Raw genomic sequence first — 22,906 nt, 5'->3', positions numbered from 1 at the left:
TTAGCACCAACACTGTGAAGAACAGCTGTGGCAAAGAAAGTGCCACGGCCCCACCCCATCACCAGATTCAGTAGAAAGGCCCTTGGAATTTCCTACAAGGTTCAGTTCTGAACAGCCCCACTTCCAATCAGTATAAAATTCTCACAGTGACTCTGTGAGGGAGGTAAATGTCACTGCTCCCCCTGTTGGTGGAAGAAACAGAGGCCAGAGTGGTTAAAGATTTTGCCTGAAGTTAAAACAAAAAAAGAAAAGTCATTTGGACTGCAGGGAAGAATACCCACAATACAAGGCAATTTAAAAAAAAAGAAAAAAGTTGAGCCAACCTGTCACTTTTCACTCAGATGCCATGAAAGACATCATCACCAGAAATTCCCTCACATCCTTGTTTGCCACTTGGTAGGACAGGCTTCATGACAGAGGATTTTTCACTCTGTATGGAAATATAAAGCCTATTTCTTTTCCTGCAGGCAGAGAAAAATATGAAGTCACTCAAGTGCCTGGACAAGTACTTCCAAATTTATAGCTGATGTGAGGTGAGGAGTGGGCAGAATTGGCAGGAAGGAATTGGAACAACTTAAATACTAGACTAATGGGTTAGTTAAAGACATGAATTTTTCCAAATATAATTTCACAGGTCGAATTTAATCCCTCTGCATGAGGCAAGTCTACAACACCTGTAATGTCTGTACCACGTCATGCAGTCACATTGGAATTACTGAATGCGCTCTTCACTAAAGCTTAATGTACCTCAATTCCAAATGAACTGCATGACTAATCTGGGGAAAAACCATACACACAGAAATGTATCAAGTTTTCTTTCAAAAGAAAGTCCAGCCATAATTCCATTATGTCCATGGCAAATATCACCTGTTAATGCTCATGTTAGTGTGTAAAAATGTATTCATCATATACAGAGAAATTATCAAGTACTGGTCAATAAAGTGTACAGCTGACCCTGAGAATAAATTTTTGCTTGCTCAAAAGATTAAGTAATACAAAATAAAATGAAAATGAAGATGCCTATTCTTGTACTTGGGAAGAAACGTCTTTAAAATGCTGACTAATGTACACTCTAATAGATTTAAAGACACCCCCAAACACCAAACACTGTAATTATATTGATATGTTTCCAGAAGTAATCTGAAAAAGTGTACAAAAAAGTAAATGTTAAAGGCAAGGCATTATGTGATAAACAGCATATAAATCTGGTTTTCAAGATAGTGTCTAAATACACTGATAAAACTATGTGATTGGTTATCAATTGGTTTTAAAGAGACATTTTCATTGTACATATTCACACATCCATACACATATGCACAAAACAAGAGAAACCAACCAGCAAAACTTGAAATTCTTAGTAATTGTACTGACGCGGGCAGGGCTGGTGAACAACCCAGCCATTGTGCTTGACTTGCCGAGAGTGGCAATCCCTGGTAAGATTTTGGCGACGAAGGCTATTTCTGTTAAGAGACTGTCTTTCACTGTGTTCTTTTATCCACTGGGAAGGACGAAAGCTCTTGGGTTGTTCCAGAAAAGCTGTATGAGCAGCAAGAGCTGCAACATAACAATGAATGTGCTGCCCCATTTCATTTTGAGCTTCCACTCTGAAACAGAAAAAAAGTGGGGAATGTATTAAATAACAGAGTATGTTATTAATGAAACTGGAAAAGTTACTTAGCAATTCAATTTGCCGCACTAATTTGTTTATGGCTGAATGAGGGCTTGTGTCTCATAGCTGACAGACAAGTTTATTATTCTGTAACAACCCCGACTGATAGTAGTGGGAAGCAGAGCCAACTGTTACTAGAAAGATGCCATGTAAGCCCAGATGGCTCACCAAGTAGATTGTATTCTAAAAACACACTTTATGCTTTGAATTTCATTTACAGAGCACACACATTTATATAAGCTTGTCTGGGAGGAGAGCTAACATGTATTGAATATCCGCATTTGCCAATTCTTTTGCAAATACATATTTTAATTCTCACCATAATCTTAAAAGGAAAATAATTTAATTCCCAAATTTTACTGATCAGAAAGCAGTGTGCTCACACCACCTTCACAAGACAGTTCCTATTAGCAAAATGTTCTAGTAAACATGCTTTAAATCTCTTAAGTTTTTATTTACCTCACAACGGGGCACATTTTGAGATGGTATTTACATGGCAATATCATAAGACTCTTGAATAACACAATCTTAAAATATGGCTACACACAGTATGATTATATTTTCCACATAAAAAAGCTAATCAACTAGGATTACTCTAAACTATGTCAATACATGACATGAAGAGCTTTACAATTTTTAAGTATTATTCTACACAGGAAGGGCAGTTATATATTCTGCCTAAAATCACTTGAGGAAAACACTATTATCTTTTACTACATATATATGTACATATGTATTTTTTTAAAGTAGAATTTTAAGAGGCCACATTAAGAAACTAATAGAAACAAAAGTTAATATAAAGAAAGTTATTTTTAGGCTGGGCACTATGGCTCACTCCTATAATCCCAACACTTTGGGAGGCCAAGGCAGGCGGATCACCTGAGGTCAAGAGTTCAAGGCCAGCCCGGCCAACATGGTGAAACTCCATCTCTACTAAAAATACAAAAAATTAGCCAGGTATGGTGGCGCAGGCCTGTAATCCCAGCTACCTGGGAGGCTGAGACAGGAGAATCACTTGAATCCAGGAGGTGGAGGCTGCAGTGAGCTGAGATCATGCCACCAGCACTCCAGCCTGGGTGACAGAGTGAGACTCCATCTCAAAAAAAAAAAAGGAAAAGAAAAGAAAAGTCATTTTTAAAAGGTCAGCATTTGGTTCCTTCGCCTCCCTATGCATACATACATCACACAGTCTCAAAGTGAATATACTTACTCTGCGCCCGTGAGTCTTATAAGCAGCTTTTCCTGGCCCTACAAATGTTAAATGGCGAACTATTAAATCACTAGTAAGATTTAAAATGCTATTGTAACTTTACTATTAGGACGTGGTCAATTTTTATTAAAACTGGTTTACTATGTGCCATTAAAGGCATGTACATGTACTTAAGATTATGACAACATGTAAAACCTTCAAAAACAATTATTTATAAAGACTAAAATGCAATGAAACATATACCCTGAGGCCCACTGTAATTACAAAGCACCTTAATTTTCTGTGCTTTATGGTAATATCCCCAAGGATAGACACAGTGGAAGCAACTTGACTTCTGAAAGACATATGATTTATTTCCTGCTTAAAAAAACAGATATTTACTACAAAACTAGCCTAATTTTGGTAACGCCTAATTTCAATCTTGATTTAGCAAGACTTCCTCATAAGAATTTCAAATCTGAAAATAAGGATATTAAAAAAATTATAGTTACTATTATAAAACTGTAATAATTTACAGGATTTTCCTATGTGCAGAAAGGATTCATATAAAATTTAGTGCATTCTGGCCAGGCACAGTGGCTCATGCCTGTAATCAGAGCACCTCAGGAGACCAAGACGGGTGGATCACTTGAGGTCAGAAGTTTTGAGACCAGCCTGGCCAACCCCATCTCTACTAAAAATACAAAAAATTAGCTGGGCATGGTGGTGTGCACCTGCAATCCCCATTACTCAGCAGGCTGAAGCAGAAGAATTGCTTGAACTTGGGAGGCAGAGGTTGCAGTGAGCTGAGATCATGCCACTGCAATCCAGCCTGGGTAACAGAGTGAGACTCTGACTTAAAATAAGTAAATAAATAAATATTTAGTGCATTATTTTAATCCTTTATATATGGAAAAGTACATATTTAACTATCCTATATGTTATGTCTATCATACATAAATGCAAAAATGAACAAGCTATAAAAACAACATTCTCACTGTACCAAAACTAGAAACATGTAACAGCCTTGAAAAAGAAAGAAGGAAGAAGGAAAAAAGAAGAAAGAAGAAGAAGAAATCTACTGAAAAAAAATGGGAGAGATCACTGCCTAAATTAGTAGTTTATAAAATAGTATATATGGGCCAGGTGCAGTGGCTCATGCCTGTAATCCCAGCACTTTGGGAGGCCAAGGCAGGTGGATCACCTAAGGTCACAGGAGTTCGAGACCAGCCTTGTCAACATGGTAAAACCCTGTCTCTACTAAAAACAAAACAATTAGTCAGGTGTGGTGGTGCGCACCTGCAGCCTCAGCTACTCGGGAGGGTGAGGCAAGAGAATTGCTTGAATCTGGGAGTCAGAGGTTGCAGTGAGCTGAGATCGCGGCACTGCACTCCAGCCTGATGACAGAGCAACACTCTGCCTCAAAAAATAAAAGTATATATGGCATGATGCCATTTAGGTTAAAAGTATATATATGTACAGGCACAGAAAAAAATATCTGGAAGGATATACTCTAGGATGTTAAAAGTATTCATCTCTGGGTCATTAAAAGGTAATTTCTTGAATTTTTGCATATTTTCTAACTTTTTACATTGCACATATACTGTTTCTGTAAATTCTTTTGCAAAGCTGCTGACCCCCCTACACACACACACTTTAAACACTGAAAAGTAAACATACAAATGCCAGTAAGTTTAAAGTTGACTATTAATATAAATTCTTTTTTTTTTTTTTTTTTTGAGATGGAGCCTCGCTCTGTCACCCAGGCTGGAGTGCAATAGCACAATCTCAGTTCATGGCAACCTAAGCCTCCAGGGTTCAAGTGATTCTCCTGCTTCAGCCTCCTCAACCTCCCAAGTAGTTGGGACTACAGGCACCCACTATCATGCCCAGTTTTTTTATTTTTAACAGAGACGGGGTTTTGCCATGTTGGTCAGGCTGGTCTTGAACTACTGACCTCAGGTGATCCGCCTGCCTTGGCCTCCCAAAGTGTTGAGATTACAGGTGTGAGCCATCATGCCCGGCCTAATTATATAAATTCTTGAGTGGAATTCCTCAGAGATCAGAAATCATAATCAGGAGGGAAGAATTTTTAAGAAATGAATCTGGACCAGGCATGGTAGCTCACTCCTGTAATCCTTTGGGAGGCTGAGGTGGGCAGATCACCTGAGGTTGGGAGTTCGAAACCAGTCTGGCCCACATGGCAAAACTCCCTCTCTACTAAAAATACAAAAATTAGCTGGACATGGTGGTGGGCACCTGTAGTCCCAGCTACTCAGAAGGCTGAGGCAGGAGAATCATTTGAACAGAGGAGGTAGAGGTTGCAGTGAGCTGAGATCACGCCATTGCACTCTAGCCTGGGTGACAGAGCAAGACTCCATTTCAAAAAAAAAAAAAAAAAAGAAAAAGAAATGAATCTCAAGCAACTCTGAAGCAGTTAAATAAATACCAACTCCAAGAAGTTATATTTTAAATTTTTGTTGGAATGCCTGAAACACCTCTTAATAAACTTGGAGCATGGAATAAAGTGCCAGTTAAAGTAACATACCCCAGCCAAGATTTTACCTAGGCTATAGCCTGGCATGATATAACATATAAGAAAATTGTTTTCCATTTTGGTACAAAGCAAAATGAAATCTGTTTAGCCTCATAAAAGATCATCTACAATATTGAGACTTGAGAGTACAGCAAGCTCTGGTAAAGTTAACATATTAACGTTCTGCCTAAGGTTTGTTTATATCTGGAAAACAGGAAATAGCAGACAGACAGATAGACAGATATAATAGGTACAATACTCTTCTTAGTAGAGTCAGAACCTGGGCATGACAGCACTAACAATAGGGATATTCTGAACTGGCCCAAAGATCCACATCCACCTGGACCCTTGGCCTAAGAGAGGGAACGCCAACGCTCCCAAAATACTTTAACAGGAAATACTTCACTAAAGTACAGGATAGAACAGTGGGACTTTCAGCTAATTAACAGGGTGATGGGCTTTACTTTAGTGGGTGGAAGCAATCTCAGATAGTTCCTAGATATATTCTCTGGACAAAGACCACATAATGTCTTCAAGTTTGGGAAAACTTAAAAAACCAGAAGGCAGAGATTACAAGAAAGGTGACCAACAATTGCTTGGCACAACAGACAGATTATTAATCAAGATAATGACTGACAAATTGGCAAGGATCTATTTCTCAGTCTCTGCTGGGAACCAAGGGCCTCTCCTACACAAGTGGGTAAAACGCGGATGGTGAAGATAAACTCCTGGGTCTCCTTGGTATGGGAGGCTCCATGTGCTATGGTATCAACATCCACTGGTAAAGCCCTGATTCAAGTTACAATTAGATTAAGAGAACATAAAAATGTAAGGGCTAATAGGATTATGAAAGGTAGGATGTTTAAGTCGGCTTTAAGTAGAGAAGTTATATACCCTTCACCTAATTGTTTTGTGAGAATAAATATGTCTGGCTGGAGACATACTTCCCCTACCTCATACTGTAAAACAAAAGGCATGTAAATCTGCCCTTCAAGACAATATATATTTTTTTTCTTTCCTTTTTTTTTTTTGAGACGGAGTTTTGCTCTTGTTACCCAGGCTGGAGTGCAATGGCACAATCTCGGCTCACCGCAACCTCCACCTCCTGGATTCAGGTAATTCTCCTGCCTCAGCCTCCCGAGTAGCTGGGATTACAGGCACGCGCCACCATGCCCAGCTAATTTTTTGTATTTTTATTAGAGACGGGGTTTCACCATGTTGACCAGGTTGGTCTCGATCTCTTGACCTCGTGATCCACCCACCTCAGCCTCCCAAAGTGCTGGGATTACAGGCTTGAGCCACCGTGCCCGGCTCAAGACAATATTAATTGGCCATGCTAAATGGGAACCATCACATGGCCCAGGCCCACACAGTATACAATAGAAGCTGGAGTGCTGGCAGGGATAAATGATCTGTCTGATAGTCCTATGTGGAATAGAAACTAGTGCTTATGGCAAAAGACTGTGAGCACCTCTCAGTAACAACTACTGAGACTTTGGAGTAAGGAATTTCCACATGAGAGGCATTTACTCCCTTGCTATGGGACACTAATTGAAGCTACCCCTATGATTGAAGGACATAACATGATCTTGAAACCTGAAATACCCATGCTATCTCTGGGGATGTCAGAGAAACACTAATTGGGAGGGCGGTGCCCAGAAGAGTTACATAATAAATGGAAATAGCTTCTACAGGATCCTGTTATGTAGAGAATGTAAGGAGGACACAACCACGAGCAGGGAGCCTCTTTCCACCTTGGACTGACTCTGGAACTCTGTGAGGAGCTGGATTCCACTGTGCCAATAGCTCTCAACTGAATGACAAAGAGCTTCTTGGTTGTGGATGGCAATTCCAAGATGAAGAGATAGCATCCTGTTTCGAAGGATGCCACTTTGAGCAAAGAAGGTAAAAACAAATCAGCTCTGTGGGCTGAACTGCACGCTGTTTTCCTAGTGGTGATGGAAGCCCCTCTGTTTGGGTTTTTACTGACTTGGGCAGTGGCGAATGGCCTGTCCACATGGCCAGGCAGAATCACAATAAAAACCTGAACTTTTAAAGGGTTGGCTTCCATAGGGAGCACAAACCTATGGAAATTTGAGGGGTACATTAGGATATGCTAATGGCTATCACAAGAACTCCCTTCCAGGTTTGGAAGGTGACTGGGAATGGAAGCAGATATATCCCCATGTACTCCCTAGAGGTGCCCTCCTGGGTTCATGAAATGTGTGGTACGGGCAATGCAGAGACAGGCTGCATCTAGACGTTCCTCTTCTACCCTCTCAGGCGCAAATGCCAGTGGGAACCGTTCTGCCAATCAGCAAAAGAGACAGACTACTAATGGCAGATTCCCTGGTGGGAAGACTGGTGCTGGTAGCCCTGGGAGCTACAAATGGGTCTTAAGAGGAACAGACAGTCTCTGGAGTGGGTTTTGCTTACCCAATGGAAGATGCAAATTCTCAGAGTACTATAAAAAGCCCAGAACAGAAGATACTGCATGGATGTGGATAGTTGACTGTCATTTCTTCAGACCAAAGAACACACTATACAGCCCATAATCCCCAACACCACTTTGGGACGCAGAGGTGGGTGGATCACTAGAGGTCATGAGTTCGAGACCAGCCTAGACAATATGGTGAAACCCCCTCTCTACTAAAAGTACAAAAATTAGCCAGGTGTGGTGGCAGGAGCCTGTAATCCCAGCTACTCGGGAGGCTGAGAAAGGAGAATCACTTGAACCCAGGGGGCAGAGGCTGCAATGAGCCAAGATCCTGCCACTGAATTCCAGCCTGGTTGACAGAGTAAGACTCCATCTCAAAACAAAAACAAAAGCAAAAACAAAACGGGGAGATGAAAGTATGAAAGGGTGGCTTACACTCAATATGAGTGCGACTAGAGTGTCCCCACAAGATTTTCCTATTTTTCTGGTGATCTGAGGAAGAAAGAATAGCGAGAATACTGGTATAATTTATGCAGTTCTAGCCAAGAGATCAGTATGCTGGTATAATGACTTTAACTTTTTCTTTCTTTCCCATATCACCTCATTTTCTTCCCCTACCGTATGCAGGGCTGCAACTGCAAGTACTGGAAGTAGGCATGGTTCCTGAGCAAGAAGTTGTAAGTATGTTTTTAAACCTCATGTCAAAATTCCTAAGGGCTTTATGGGGGTTGCCTATACCCCATCTTGTAAAACTGGAGTCAACAACAAATGCAGCTATATTGTCTGGGGGTAAAAACAGCCCACTAATTTTGTACCTACGTTATCTTACCCTATCTGAATGGGAGTGGACTGAGGGAGAAGTACTTGCTAGACTAGTATTGCTGCCTGCAATCTGGACCAGCACAGTGGCTAAACCTAACATCCCTTCCAGAGATCGAAAAATTTGGGAATAAACAAAGAGAAAGAGGATAAAGGAATGAATAAATTGGTTATGAACTGGGAACAATTCATTATATTAACACCTTGAAACAGGCTCAGATAAAAAGATGACACTGTCTCTCACCGGGCGTGGTGGCTCACATCTGTAATCACAGCACTTTGGGAGGCCAAGGCAGGCAGATCACAAGGTCAGTAATTCAAGACCAGCCTAACCAAAATGGTGAAACCCCATCTCTACTAAAAAAGACGAAAATTAGCTGGGCCTGACGGCGTGTGCCTGTAATCCCAGCTACTTCGAAGGCTGAAGCAGGAGAATTGCTTGAACCTGGGAGGTGGAGGTTGCAGTGAGCTGAGAGTGCGCCAGTTCACTCCAGCCTGGCGATAGAGCGAGACTCCGTCTCAGACAAAAAGATGACACTGTCTTTAAGCTCAGGTATACTAGATGCCTGAAAGGACAAAAAAAAAAAAAAAAAAAAATGGCTACATGTTTGCCAAGACCATTTCTGCTTTTGGAAACCAACAAAGATCAATGAAACTGCAAACCTGAGTGGCCTCACCCTGGGAGACATGCTCATAGAATACGATGATGGACTGAATGAATTACTGACTGTATGGAATTCTGGTGTTGTGCTAGTATTTTTTGAGTTTCATATCCTTTTGCTGAAAGGAATCCAAGTTTGAAGACTGAGGCTGGACTGTGATACTGTGAAATATATATTTGGTCTTATGTGTCCTGGGATACCAATCCTAAAATCCTTGGAATCTCCAACATGCGAAGTGTTTGCTAATGAGTTGACTGGTGGTTGGCAGCACCTAGGCAGCTTCAGGATGGGATTTGGTCACTAGAAAGACCAAGGCAGGGTTACAGTTGCGGCTTTTAGCTCCACCCCTCAAACTCTAGAGAGGGAAGAGGGTCTAAAGGTTAAGCCAATCACCAATGGCCAATGATTTAATCAATTATGCCTATGTACTGATGCCTCCATAAGACCCCAAAAGTACTGGGTTCACGGAGCCTCTGGAGAGCTGAATATGTGAAGGTTTGGGGACCTCCACATGGGTGGGGGTGCACAGAGGGCGTGGAAGCCCCATGCCCTTCCCACATGCCTTGCCCTATGCATCCCGTCATCTGTATCCTTTATAATAAACTGGTAAACATGTTCCCCCAAGTTCTATAAGATGCTCTAGCAAATTAATCAAATCCAAGGAGGGGGTCGTGGGAACCCCAGTTTACAGTTGGTTGGTCAGAAGCACAAGTAAACCCTGGGGCTTGAGACTGGCATCAGAAATGGGAAGCAGTCTTATGGGACTAAGCCTTCAACCTGTGGGATCTGATGCTATCTCCAGGTAGATATTGTCAGAATTGAATTGAATCAGAAGACACTAGAGGGTGTCTACTGCTGGAGGACTGCTTGCTTGGTGTGTGGGAAAAACCCATACATCTGTTGTCAGAAGCACTGGGTGACTGTGCAGTGTGAGTATTGCAGGAAGAAACTGAGTTTGTTATTCTTAAATTCTAAAAGTTTTCAAAGTTACATCATTTGATTTTTTGTACAGATGGGGTTACATCATTTGATGTGACCTAGCTAGAAATACTTACAAGAAAATAAATGTTAAGACCTGATATTCTATTTGAATTTGATACTCTAAATAATCCAGTCTACAGAGTCAGAGTTACATTCTAAGACACTTAGCAGAAATGCCAGTCTTATTTCTAATCAGGAGCAGAATTTTGTAAACGAGAATGCTATTATATAACTGGGGCCATGCTACACCTAACTTTCTTAAAAAAATCTAAAAGGAATAAGTTGTTTTTTAAATTTTTATTTATTTATTTTGAGACAGTCTCACTCTGTCACCCAGGCTGGAGCGCAATGGCACAATCTTGGCTCATTGCAACCTCTGTCTCCTGGGTTCAAGCCATCCTCCCACCTCAGCCTCCTGAGAAGCTGGGACTACAGGCAGGTACCACCACATCCCGCTAATTTTTTGTACAGATAGGGTTTCACCATGTGGCCCAGGCTGGTCTTGAACTCCTGAGCTCAAGTGATCTGCCTGCACTGGCCTCCCAAAGTGCTGGGATTACAGGTGTAAGACACCACGCTTGGTCAACAAGTTATTTTATGGCTCACCTTGTGCATTATGCACATGCTTTCATAAATCTCTAGCAAAATTACTTTTGCATCTTCTAATAACTTAGCTTTGAATTATAGCAGAAATAAAACTCATGCTCAGTGGACTACCTACAGAGAGTAAAATACTTCTAACATACCTCGGACTACTTGGGTTATGTAATTCATCAGTCCCACAGGTGGCCTCACTGAGACTGGGGCAGGAGTTATGCACAGCATAGACAGACATGCTGGGATGTTCAATGAGAAGGTTTTCCATAGGACTCGTTTCCACCTTGATAGTGGTTAATCCACCTGCAGTAAAACATGGGGGTGGGGTGATAAACCAGCTCTCCTCCATTGGACATGACTCAAACTGGAGGAAGCAGGAATCACTTGTATCAGCCAAGCACTCAAGAGACGCCGGTAAACAGGAAAAGACTGAAGGGTGCTCAGAAGGTGACTCTTCATTGATGTCCTCCTCTTCTTCTTCTTCCTCTTCTGCTGAGAAACCAGTGCAAGTGTCTAGATCATAGTCCATATTGCAGTCCATGTGTGTTGTTGAAGAGTCCAACAGGAGGATGATTATCACATTGGGCAGTCATAATAAAGTCATCCAACAGATTCACAGCACAGAAAAAGAAGAGATGATACTATTAGCTGATGCTCATATACCTTCTTTTAGTTCAGAAACAAACCCCTTTATATGCATTTATATGATTATAAAATTACTTCTGAGCACAGAAATTGTGTGTATCACTACATGAGATGGATTATGTTAGCTTTCCAGGAGTGATTTTAAGATTGTTTCTATTCTGCTGAATAAATAAGTAACCAGCCATATGGGTTACCACTTGTCTAATATAAGGGTTTTCTATTGAAGTGCACTTGATCTAATAAATCTGTAAGAGTTGCAAAACTAAAAAGTCTGATTTCAGTCAATTTCACTGACATCTAGCACAGGTGGTTTCCTGCAATTTTTTAAAGACAAACTCCTGTTTACTTTTAAGGCTTAAAAACCCTCAGTTATTGGTTTTCATATGAAAAAGCAGAGATGCAAGTTTCCACTTTTACTGTGAAGATGAACCACCAAGTATCCAAGGATATATTACCTATGAAGTCAACAAGAATCCATTCATCATCTTCTTTCTCACTGAATTCTGGTTCTTGGTTGGAGGAAGAACTCACTTCACCCACAAACATTTTATTCAGCCTCTGGAACATTGTTAAGGCAAGACTGAGAGCGTGGCTGGATGTCTTTTACAGCTGGGATTTCAAAACCTTGTCTTCAGTTGGCCTGACAGTACCAACAGGAGATTAAAGTGCACAGGATGCTTATTCAACTTAGATGAAAATCAAGAAAAGTCATTATCCCTAAAATGAAACAGAAAGTTATTTCAAATCAGCATACACATATGTACATAAGTACATACACATATACACATACCCTTAGAAGAAAGCATATGCCTTAGCCTACATTCTACAGCTATTCCCTTTCTGCAGGAGTCAAACACAAGACATGCAACATAATGTTTTGTAAACACCCTTACTTACTCAAATTCAACCTATAAATATCTTAAAATACGAAATAAAAGGAAAGGAGTTGGTTCTTTTTCATATCTATGCTTTTATAATAAGGGATGAATTTGAGTAATACCCTTCAAACTTTTCTGCAAGCAGATGAGCAAATTCTAGATATTAACAGTCTTGCTATGTGATATTCAACTGCCCAGAAGTCCTAGCAACAGTGCCTGGTGACCACCATTATGCCAGGCCCTTACCCTCCTCTGACTCATTTTCTCTTCCACTCTGTACTTCTTGTCTATAACTGAAGCATACCTAATACACTTAAAATCTGTAAGCCCAGCAAAAATACTTTGAACTTCTAAACTATTCCTACAGCTGGCATGGAGAAATTTACACTACAGAAAACTGAGCTTGGCTGCACCTAGCACGGGAAACACCCTTCTGTGTAGCAGCTCAGCAGGTGGGTGCTGGGGTCAGCCACTTTCATTCAAAACCTGGCTGGCTGGTCGGTCACTCGCTGTGTGAGTTAGAAAGTTATATGACTACAGTTGACAACAGCTCCTACCTTAGGGAATACTGGTGTACTGAGATACATATGCCCATCAGGTAGTGAGGCAGAAATGGATAAATAAATCTAGAACTCCTGCCTGCTTCCCTCTACCACTCTTATCCTAGATTAAGCCAACTGTTGTCTCTCTGGGACTTTGCCAAAACTACCTCCTAGACAGTCTCCCTGATCCTACTCTTGTTAAAGGCAATGGACTTAGCAAAACACTTGGAATAAAGTCCTCAGTCCAGGTCAACTGTTACTCTACATGTATTTACTGAGTACCTGTTATGCATCAGGTGCAGTGCTGGGCAGAAGGCTATGAACAAGGCCCTCCCACAATTTAACAACCTAGTGTGTGATGAATGCCATGGAAGAAGTACTTGGTGTTCTCTAGGCTACCTGAGTGGACTCCTGCCATAAATGCCTTTACTCTTAAGTGACTGAGATCAGGAATGGAGGAAGGAGGCAAAGGAACACTATGGAAGTCTGCACATGAGTGAGAATGCGGCACCTTCCGTACTGCTCAAGTTCCAGAGGGAGGGTCACAAGAGCAGGCTGGGGAAGCTGACCAGGAACCAGGTCCTGCAGGGAGGGTCTAGTAAGCCAGGGAAAGGGGGAGGGAAGAGTCAAAGACCTAGGTTTCTGGCTTGGCCAAAAGAGGGGATGGTGGGACCATTTAGGGAAATAGGAATGAATATTGCAGGAAGTATAGGGTAGGTATTTTGAACATGGTAAATTTGGAAAATATGCAAGACAGTGCAATTGGAGATGTCTAGCACGCAGCAGGATATAGAGCTTTGAAGCTCAGGAGTGTGGTCTCAGCTGGGGGCACAGATTTGGGAGCTGTCAACACAAAGACGATGATAAAAAGCATAGGGATGGATGAGGTGGCTGTGGAAGCTCATGTCTGTAATCCTAGCATTTTGGGAGGCCAAGGCCAGAGGACTGCTTGAGCCTAGGAGTTGGAGACCAGCCTGGGCAACAAAGTGAGAAACTGTTTCTACAAAAAATTTTAAAAATTACTCAAGTGCAGTGGTAAGTACCTATAGTCCTAGCTACTTGGGAGGCTAAGGTGGGAGGATCCCCCGAGCCCAGAGTTGGAGGCTGTAGTAAGCTATGACTGTGCCGCTGTACTCCAATGTGAGTGACACAGCGAGACCTTGCCTCAAAAAAATTTTATATATATGGATGAGATCACCCAGGGCTGAAGAAATGCACCTCACTAATCACCACCTCTTTTTATGACAAGCATCAGCCTTAAATTTACAACTTCAGGCTCCTGACAGTTCACTTTCAAAATAATCTTTAGCTGTAAAAGTCATTGGGATCTGTAGCTAATGAGATTACGGGTTCAGTTCCTTATGTATAAACTGGACTGCTACAATTGTTTGGCACACTACTACACAAATAAAACATTTCAAATGAATGACATTAGAACACTTTGTGGTCACAATTCATCTTCTTCAGCCATTAATTATTTAAAATGGGTAAACAGGAAGTATCACTTGCATAACCAGTCTTCCTGAAACCTTCTGGAAAGCAACATGGCCAAATCATGAAGGCTAGAGCTGCAGAAAAATTCAAAGTCAGCTTTATGCTCTATGTAAGAGAAATGAGAAGAAAAGTGGGTTCTGTAGTTTGTTGGACCTGCTGTGGTGTGATAGCTATATCCCAAGATGAGTTATCATAAGGTCTAATGTAATAAAGATTTTTTTGAGGATACATGCTAGGAGGGAAAAGTAAATCTTCAAAATCCTTCCTTCATTTATTTTAAATTGTGAATGCAGACATTGGCCCCACATACAATTCTGTTTGCTGAACCAGTGGAGAGAATAAGCCCGATTCTCCAGAGCATGGTGCTGGACTCTAGCCCTGAATCAGCTATAGCCACTGGGAGGGGAGAACCCAGGGGAACCTTTGCTTGTCCTGAGCAAATGCCTTGTCTCCCAGGTCAGAAAACTGGCAGCTATAAGGCCGAAAACGCATGGCAAATCTGCTGAGATCACGTGGGAAGAACACAGAATGGAGTTCCTGGGGAGGGCGGAAGGGGCTTGGCCATCTGTAGCAGCAGTTCTAACTGTGGCTCTACCACAGATGGCTGGAGCTAAGCTGGCCCTTCTGAGCTTCCTTCTCACTGTTGGAAAAATGGGGAGACTGTGCTGAATCACCTCATCACTCTCTTACCTCCCAAACTTCTGGCACAAAAAAGTGAGGCTGGTTTAACTAGAAAAGCCAAGTTCCTTTGGCCCTGCTTTCCGCAAGTGTCACAAAGGGCAAGGAGCTATTGGAGAGACCCTCCCTCCATTGCGAAAACTGGCCGCTCAGGTAGCCACCAGGCACATTATGCAAATAAACACTTGATATGTGACTAGTATGATAGAGAAACTGCAGTTTTCATTTTACTATTTAATCCATTTACTAAGTTTAATCCAGTTTAACTTAAAAGTTGATAATATAGTTTTTTTTTTTTTTTTTTTTTAACTTTCAAGTATGTTTGGAATAGTTAGGGTATGTTAATCCACTTATTCACCTTTACATTTTATGATATCTAAATACAGATCAAGTACATCATATGAAAACTTTGTATCTGAATTGCGATGTGCTGAATGTGTAAAAAAACACACTAGAGTTTCAAGGACTTAGTAGCCCCCAAAATGCAAAAGTGTTTATGCTGATTGCATGTTGAAAAAATAATTTTAGTATAATAAATACATTAATAAAAATAACCTTTTTCCTTTTTAAATATGACTACTAGAAAATTCAAACATAACGTGGCTCACATTATCTATTTCTGTTGAACAGGGCTATTCTAGAAAAATCTCCCTAAAATCTTAATGGCCTACCCTCCTACTGATGACCCAGAGACTGTCCTTGCCCAGTCACTGCTACTGTTGACCCTGGCTCCTGCCCAGGGATGGAGGCTCTTGATGGGGCTGGTTCTATGTGGAGCTAAATGAAAAAGCAGACCTTTAGACTCCTCTCCTTCCCAGATCACTAATATTCACAACACTAGGGCAATGACATAATGAAAATTAAAATGCCAGAGAAAGCATGTGTCCTAAGAGGACAAATTTACAAATACAGTTCTGGAATTCAGCAAAGAGGTAAAGCAAAGGTTAGGTGGAGTAGCACTGTTGTTCTTTGAGGCACCTGCAAGCTTTCAGCTTTAATCAGCCTCAGCCCAGCAGTTTCCCCAAAAGAGAAAAGAAATCCCCAATAGAGAAAAGAAACAGTGTCTCAGCCCTAGCATTCCAAGAAGGCAGCTTTGTCCCTGTTCTGCTTGGCCCAAAAGACCTTCATCCCTTCCTTTAAAAAATAATGTCTTTTTAAATATAAAATGAACAAAATCACATTATACAAAGTTTAGAAAATAAGAGAAATAAGTATCATTCCATTGCCTTGTTCCCATCACTTAATATATTGGTGTGTCTTTTTCTGGTTTTTTATTCTAAACATAGTGTTTCTTTTTATCATAGTTGTAGTCTTGTGAATGTACTGTTTTGTATCTCATACCTCACATTTAACATTTTATCATCAATGTTTTTCTTATTATTACATGAGCAGAGATGCTTTGTAGGCAGAGAAAGGTGGCTGACTGAGTCTAATGCACATGGGGAAGAGCATTCTAGTTTGACTACTGAGAAAAGGAATTGTTAATTTGGAAGATCTTGTTAGCATTACTTATTTTCTCACTTTTAAGATAGGTAGCCCACCAAGACACAGTTATGTTATGGTACCTAAATAAAGCCTGACTCTGAGGCTGGGCACAGTGGCTCATGTCTATAATCCCAGCGCTTTGGGAGGCCAAGGCAGGAGGATCACTTTAAGCCAAGAGTTCAAAACCAGCCTGTGCAACAAAGAAAGACCCCATCTCTACAAAACATAAATTAGCTGGGTGTGGTGGTGTGTGCATGTAGTTCCAGCTACCTGGTAGGCTGAGGTAGGAAGATCACTTGAGCCCATGAGTTTGAAGTTGCAGTGAGCTGTGATTCCACCACTACACTCTAGCCCGGTTGACAGAGTAAGACTCAGTCTCCCACCTCCCCCCAACACCCCCAAAAAGAGACAGACCCTGGAATTAGCCTGCTCCGTTAGAAATCTTGGCTCTGCTACTTGCAACCTATGTAAATTCAGGATATTTACTAACATCTTGGGGTCTCTCTGTTTTCTCATCCTTAACAGGGGAATGACAGTTATAATACTTCTCAGCACATGTGTAAGGATTAAGTGTATACTACTTAGAATAGCAAACCTGAGTAAATACTAACTATAAGCTCATTCAAAGCAAGTTGTGAGGCTGTGAACAAGTCATTTAGCATCACAGCATTTGAGTTTATCCATAAAACGTCTACTTAATAATTAGAGCTACCATTTACAGAATGCTTGTTGTATGTAACAGGGCCTTATTTGTCCCATTTTACTGATGAGGAAACCAAGGCTCAGAAATTAAGTAACTTGTTCAAAAGTGTCAGAGTTGGTTGGGGTGGAGTCAGCATCAGGACAAAAATCCATCTGATTCCAATTCCTTGTTCTCCCTACACACGGTCTTTTAGGCTCCCAGCCTCAACCCGGTGTCTCCGAACTTCAGAAAACAGCCCTTTTCAGTTAGTTCAGGCCGCCAGTAGGCGGCTCCAAAAAACATTTTTAAAAAAGAAGCCTGCAACTTCGATGATCTAACTTCTAAATTTGTGTACAGTTGTGGCTCATTCACAGTTTCAGGAAATCTGGTGGCTAAATGTACCGTCACTGAAAAGCAGCCTCAGAATTATCCTTCTCTTTTTATCCCACCCTCTTCCATTACTTAAAAAAAAAAAAAAATGTAGATTCTAGTAATTTAAAACGGATTTTGAACTGCAGAAAAAACCAAGCCGAGAAAGCTGTCTTTGCTTGTTCCACTTATATGAAGACTGTTCCAACTAGTATGCAAGGGAGGCTATTCCCCCAGGGACCCACCCCTGCCTGCCCTGAAGGCTGAAAGAGTGGACAAAGACAAGAGTAAGTGGTAATTCACAGCCTGATAATCTTGAATTTTGTAATCAGGGCCATTCCCAAGAGACATAGCAGGAAGCAATGGCAGAAAAGAACAAAAGATAGGATGAGAAAACTAGACCTTGGTCACAGAAATTAGTAAGGTCCTGGTTCCAGGCAGGAGCCTTTTAAAATTATGCTGCCAGTTCATTATTATATTGATTGCGACTTAAAGACTTCCCAGTGCTTTCCACATCTGCAAATGAAAATGTATTTCAATCACCACGCTGGTGATTTCGGTATCTTCAGGGAACTCATTAGGACCTCTGTTCAAGGACCTCAAGGGTCACAGTCTCCCTCCTTTTCCCAAAACTACTGTGCATTGAGAAAAGGTTCTTTTAGCCAGGGGATGCCCCAGTCCTTGGGAGTCACAGATGTAAAGAAGCTCTTCCTTAATCCACTCCGAATTGGAATTAACTACTGAAAAGATATGATCAGGAAATACAAGCAAAACAAAGACTCTCCCGGTAAAATTCGGCTGCCATTAAAATACAAACATCGTTTCCTTTTAATAGGCTGTGTGGCCTTGAGCAACTTACTTAATCTTTCTGTGCCACGGGTTTCCTACGTGTAAGATAACCGGGCCTATTTCATAGGGTTATGAGAATCAGCTGGGGCAATAAAGCCAAAGTCCCCAGCATAGTACATGGCACATCAACTCAGCACTCAGCAAGCGTGAGCGATCCAAAGGATCCCAACGTTAACGGGCAAAGAAAGCGCTCTTTCCACAGGTGCAGCCAGGTAGCCGAGAGTAAGATCAGGCTGGGTCAAGGGGCAGGCCGTGCACAGGCGGGGGCCGGCGGCCGGGCCACCGAGCGGGTTCCCCGTGGCCGCGGGGCCTCCGGAGCCGGAGGGCGGGCTCGGGGGACGGGGTCGCAGGGCCGCAAGCCCACGTGCCGCTGTCTCGGGAGAGGCGTCCCGGCTGTGGCCGCCGGAGCCCCGATGCCGAGTCCGGAGCCGGCGGCCCATCCCACGGCGGAGCGCAGGGGGAGGAGGAGGAGTGGAGGGGAGGGAGGAGGAGGAGTTAGAGGAGGTCCCGCCGCGGCCACGGAAAGGAGGCAGAGACCAAACACTCAACCGCCGCCCAGCGCCGGGGCCCGGCCGGGCCCTTGTCAGGGTCGCCGCCGCCGCCGCCGCCAGCCTCGGTCCGCGTCCTGGGCCCCGGGGGCCGCCGCCGCCGCCGACCGACGGGGTGGGCAGCCGCGCCCGGCGGCGGCGAGGGGCTCGGAGAAGGCGCAGCCGGCGCCCCGAGGGCAGCGCTCCCGGCAGACCCCGTCGGGCTCTGGAGCGGGCAGCGCCGCCGCGCCAGTCGGCAGCGAGGCGGCCCCAGACGCCCGCCCGCCCCCCGGCACTTACAGGGCCCGGGCCGCGCGGGGCTGCGTGGGGAAGGCGGCGGCCGCCGGCTCGGCGGGGAAGGACGCGGGCGGCGCGGGGCTGCTGAGGTAGGTGCGGCGGGGCCGGGCTGCGCGGCGTCTCCCTCAGGTCCCCGGACGGCGGGCGCGGGGCCGGCTCCAGCCCTCGGGTCGCTGCGCCCAGGCCGGCCAGTCCGGGTCCTTTTGTTGTTGTGCAGCGCTCGCAACAGCTGATCGGCCGCTCCGCCCGCCGTCGGGCCCCGCCGCCCCGCCCCGAGCCGTGCCGCGCCAGGCCGGGCCCCACCAATCGGCGGCGCGGGGGCCGCGCGGCCGCCCTGCGAGAGGTTGTCGCCAACGCACGTGACCTGGCGCCCGGCCCGCGACGAGCTCCGCTCCGAAACAAGCCCGGGCAACAAAACCCCGGAGCCCGGCGCGGAGGCCGGGGCGAGCGGAAGGGTGGGAGAGAGGGGCCGGGCCGGGCCGGGGTCGGGGCCGGCTTCCCGGCGGCGGGCGGAGCGGGGCGCGGAGGAGGTTCTGCCCCGCGACGGAAGGACAGAGGGGAGCTCGCCCTCAGCGACCCCTCCGGCCGAGTGAGCGGTCCTTCTGGGGCACGAAGGACGCGGAACGTGTTTTCCTGTGAGAGCGACGTTAAGGACCCTGGGAGGGCTGGGCTAACGCCTGCGAGAGTCCCACCTGGCCAGCTTGTGGGCAGACGTGTAGCCGGTGTGCCAGGGGCTTGGGGGCGCGCCGCTGCGGAGCCCAGTTACAGGAGCGGAGACCACTGAGTCACAGAGCCGGGCACCACCTGCGATAGAAACCGTGTCTGCCAGCCGGCCGGGCCTGCCGTAGGTTCTGGATGCCGCCTGCCTGTGGGCGAGGCAGAAGGGACGGCGAGACCAGGCCTGAAGGCCCAGAAGGCAGCCGGCGTGGGGGCCTCTGCGCCAGCGGACTGCACGAGCGCCCCGTGGGAGCGGCCGCCTCCCCAGGCAGGCGCTGCAGCCCAGCTCTCATAGTAACCCAGGGAACTTCGCGCTCTGTTCTGTTTGCATACCTGCAAAGAAAGTGTGGGCATTCATGCCTGGCCTGCCAACTCGCCAGGTTATTTATAGTGACAAGAGAGTGAGACAGTGGGCTTGAAAGTGTTTTCCAAACGAAGGCTCTGTCCACATATAGGTGGATTAACTGTCTGGCAAAGGCAGGTGAGTCGCGTCGATGCCTGTGAGCTCTCATGTGGATCCTGTTTGGACTGCGATGCAGTTCTCTGAGCCGGGGTGAACTGTATAGCAAGCCTCGAGGGCAGCCTGTCATACATTACAGTACCTGAAAGACACTCACATTCTGACCCTCACAGGAATCCTGTAGTCGGTCCATTTCCAACAATACTGGTTTTAAAGGATGTAAATTGCAGTGCACGGAATTCTCAGACACCAAGGAGTAATGATCAAAATATGGTGGTCAGTGGACCTTATCTTGGGAGAAAGAACTAAAATTGTGATCTAGATAGTCTCAGAGAATTGAACACGCTTTGGATTTTAGGTTTTTGCAAATCGGGCTCATTCTAATATTTTCTCCCAAATGCTATGGTAGGAGCCCCGTGATCTCTTGTTTCTCTGTAGGAATCCATCTAAGACGCCGTCTCCACATTGAGAACCGCAGTGTGATGACAATTAGAAGGAGCTAATTTTTAAAAACTAAAAAAGGCCTACCTTTTTCTAGTTTGATAAGGTTTAGCACCGTTAAAGCAACATGTGAAATCATATGATCTTGTTATGATAGAAAAAAACCAATATGAAGTAGATCATTTTTCCAAAGATGACTACAACAGTATCCCCTTCATCATGAAGGTCTATTTTTTCTTCCCTTTGAATCTGGGCTGGCCCTGTGATTGCTTTGACCAACAGAATGTGGCAGAAAGAATGTTCTGGGACTTCCAAGCCTCGGCAGTAAGCAAACCCGATAGCTTCTGCTTTGTACTTTGGAAAATGCCAGCCACCCATAAGGAGAGACTACCCTGCTGTGAGGAAGACCAAGCTACCCACAAGGAGAGGCCATGTGAAAGGACAGAGATGCCAGGCCAGCTCTAGCTCTTCTGCTCATGCCAGCTGAGCTACCAGACACATGAGTGAAAAAGCCCTTAGGAAGTTCCAGCTCCAGCAGACACCATATGGAACAGTTAAACCATCCTCACAGAGTCCTGCCAAAATGACAGCACTGTGAACAAATAAATGATTGTTTTAAGGCGCTAAATGTTGGGGTTTAAAGCAGCAATAGATAACCAAAACACAGAGCTAACAGAAATGCCTGTCACAGATCAGTGTCTAAACTCCACCGAGTAGAGTGCTTGTGATGAAAACATCTTACCTCAGGAGTCACTTGCTTTCTGTTTACTCTGTTGTTCATTTATAATCTTCCCACCTGGTGCATGTTTATCCCAGTGGCAAGGAAGGAGGGACTGGGGGCAGCATAGGCAAGTCTGTCCCTAGGAGGGAGGCGTACTTTACCACTGACATTATTTGGAATAATAAAAAGCAAACTGACTTTTAGTCAATTTTATTTTAAAATTCTTTGCAGACACACAAATTTACTGTGTACTGCCTGCACCTGGGGTGGATCACTCCCATTGCCTCCCTCCCTGGGATGCTACTGGTTTACATAAATGCTTACAGTGAAACTCAGGAGTAATGTCATCGCCACAGCGTAGAGCTGTCTGAACACAACCAAACTGTCAAATCACACAAATGCAAGCCAGCTTTTCATCTGTTCACTGACAAAGGCCCAGCCAGGTTCCCTGCCTGGGCAGATCCAGTGAATCCAACCATCCTTTAATTCACAGAATAATTCTTAGCGTGTTGCTATAGTACCCATTTCCAGGCTGACCCCTTGCTGTGGGGGTGACCCTTTCCCCATCTGTCAGAGTCCTCCTGTCTGTTTTCCGTGGAGCTCAATACACTCCCTTATCTACCCTAACAAAAGGGATTCAACCTCAAGTTTTGTTTTGAAGGCTCACAATATAGGACCACATTCACACCAACAACCAGATACAATGCAACTAATGCCTCTGCCTCCTGCTTACAAAAGCAGACTCTGGCCATCACCCTGCTGGTTACATCGAGGCTGCTAAAGAATGTTGTTTCCTACCAACCCATAGGATGGCTACTCAGGGCAGCCTCAGAACACAAAACAACAAGTTCAGTCTATAATAAGGAGGATCCCAAAGTGAAGTCCACTTAGGTCGTTTTCTATTTACCCATCAACAGGATTGGCTGGGCTTCTACCATGGACACGACATGTTGCCAAGTGTTTGGGAAAGACAAGAATTTTTTAAAATTGCGTTTTAGATAAACAAACAGTATTCCAGTGACATCCATTGTGTTAAGAGAAGGAAAGAAAGGGTCTGTCTGGGTCTCCAGAAAGCCTGGAACAGAAAGAAGCAAGAAATTCTGCGATCTCTGCTTTCTGAAATAAAAACAAAACAGACATCTAACTGGGCTGCCAGTTACCATCTAAGGAAGGAGTCAAGAATTATAGCTTTTCAAGACCCTGCAACCTTTGTGACTTTTTTTATGTCTGT

General features: G+C 44.1%; 1 protein-coding gene across 4 annotated transcripts; it reads right to left on the bottom strand.

The window, feature by feature from the left end:
- Positions 1 to 1,254: 1,254 nt before the first annotated feature.
- On the bottom strand, positions 1,255 to 19,426 carry TP53INP1 (tumor protein p53 inducible nuclear protein 1). Of its 4 annotated transcripts, none has more exons than XM_039464394.2 (4): positions 19,340 to 19,426; positions 11,991 to 12,252; positions 11,040 to 11,403; positions 1,255 to 1,604 (listed from the first exon to the last, which is right to left on the bottom strand). In XM_039464394.2, exons 2-4 carry the CDS (start codon positions 12,100 to 12,102, stop codon positions 1,355 to 1,357), a joined length of 726 nt encoding a protein of 241 aa, XP_039320328.1. In that variant the 5' UTR covers positions 12,103 to 12,252; positions 19,340 to 19,426; the 3' UTR covers positions 1,255 to 1,354. The 4 variants fall into 4 exon arrangements, with proteins under 4 accessions (XP_039320328.1, XP_074242946.1, XP_074242945.1 ...); XM_074386845.1 differs by lacking the exon at positions 19,340 to 19,426 and adding an exon at positions 18,523 to 18,695; XM_074386846.1 differs by lacking the exon at positions 19,340 to 19,426 and adding an exon at positions 2,880 to 2,917 and having other exon boundaries at positions 1,513 to 1,604; positions 11,991 to 18,708.
- Positions 19,427 to 22,906: the final 3,480 nt, after the last annotated feature.

This window comes from Saimiri boliviensis, chromosome 15 (assembly GCF_048565385.1).
Source record: "Saimiri boliviensis isolate mSaiBol1 chromosome 15, mSaiBol1.pri, whole genome shotgun sequence".
In the NCBI taxonomy this organism is placed as follows: domain Eukaryota; kingdom Metazoa; phylum Chordata; class Mammalia; order Primates; family Cebidae; genus Saimiri; species Saimiri boliviensis.
Note: the sequence above shows the minus strand (reverse complement) of the source record. Positions and strands in the feature narration are given on the sequence as shown.

Bases quoted from the DNA above. Each gene is read 5' to 3' on its own strand.
- TP53INP1 (XM_039464394.2), bottom strand. From the start codon at position 12,102: ATGTTCCAGAGGCTGAATAAAATGTTTGTGGGTGAAGTGAGTTCTTCC. The intron at 11,404-11,990 runs GTAATATATCCT...ACTATGATCTAG, and splicing joins GATTCTTGTTGACTTCATAG to ACACTTGCACTGGTTTCTCA. The intron at 1,605-11,039 runs GTATGTTAGAAG...TTTCTGTTTCAG, and splicing joins CATAACCCAAGTAGTCCGAG to AGTGGAAGCTCAAAATGAAA.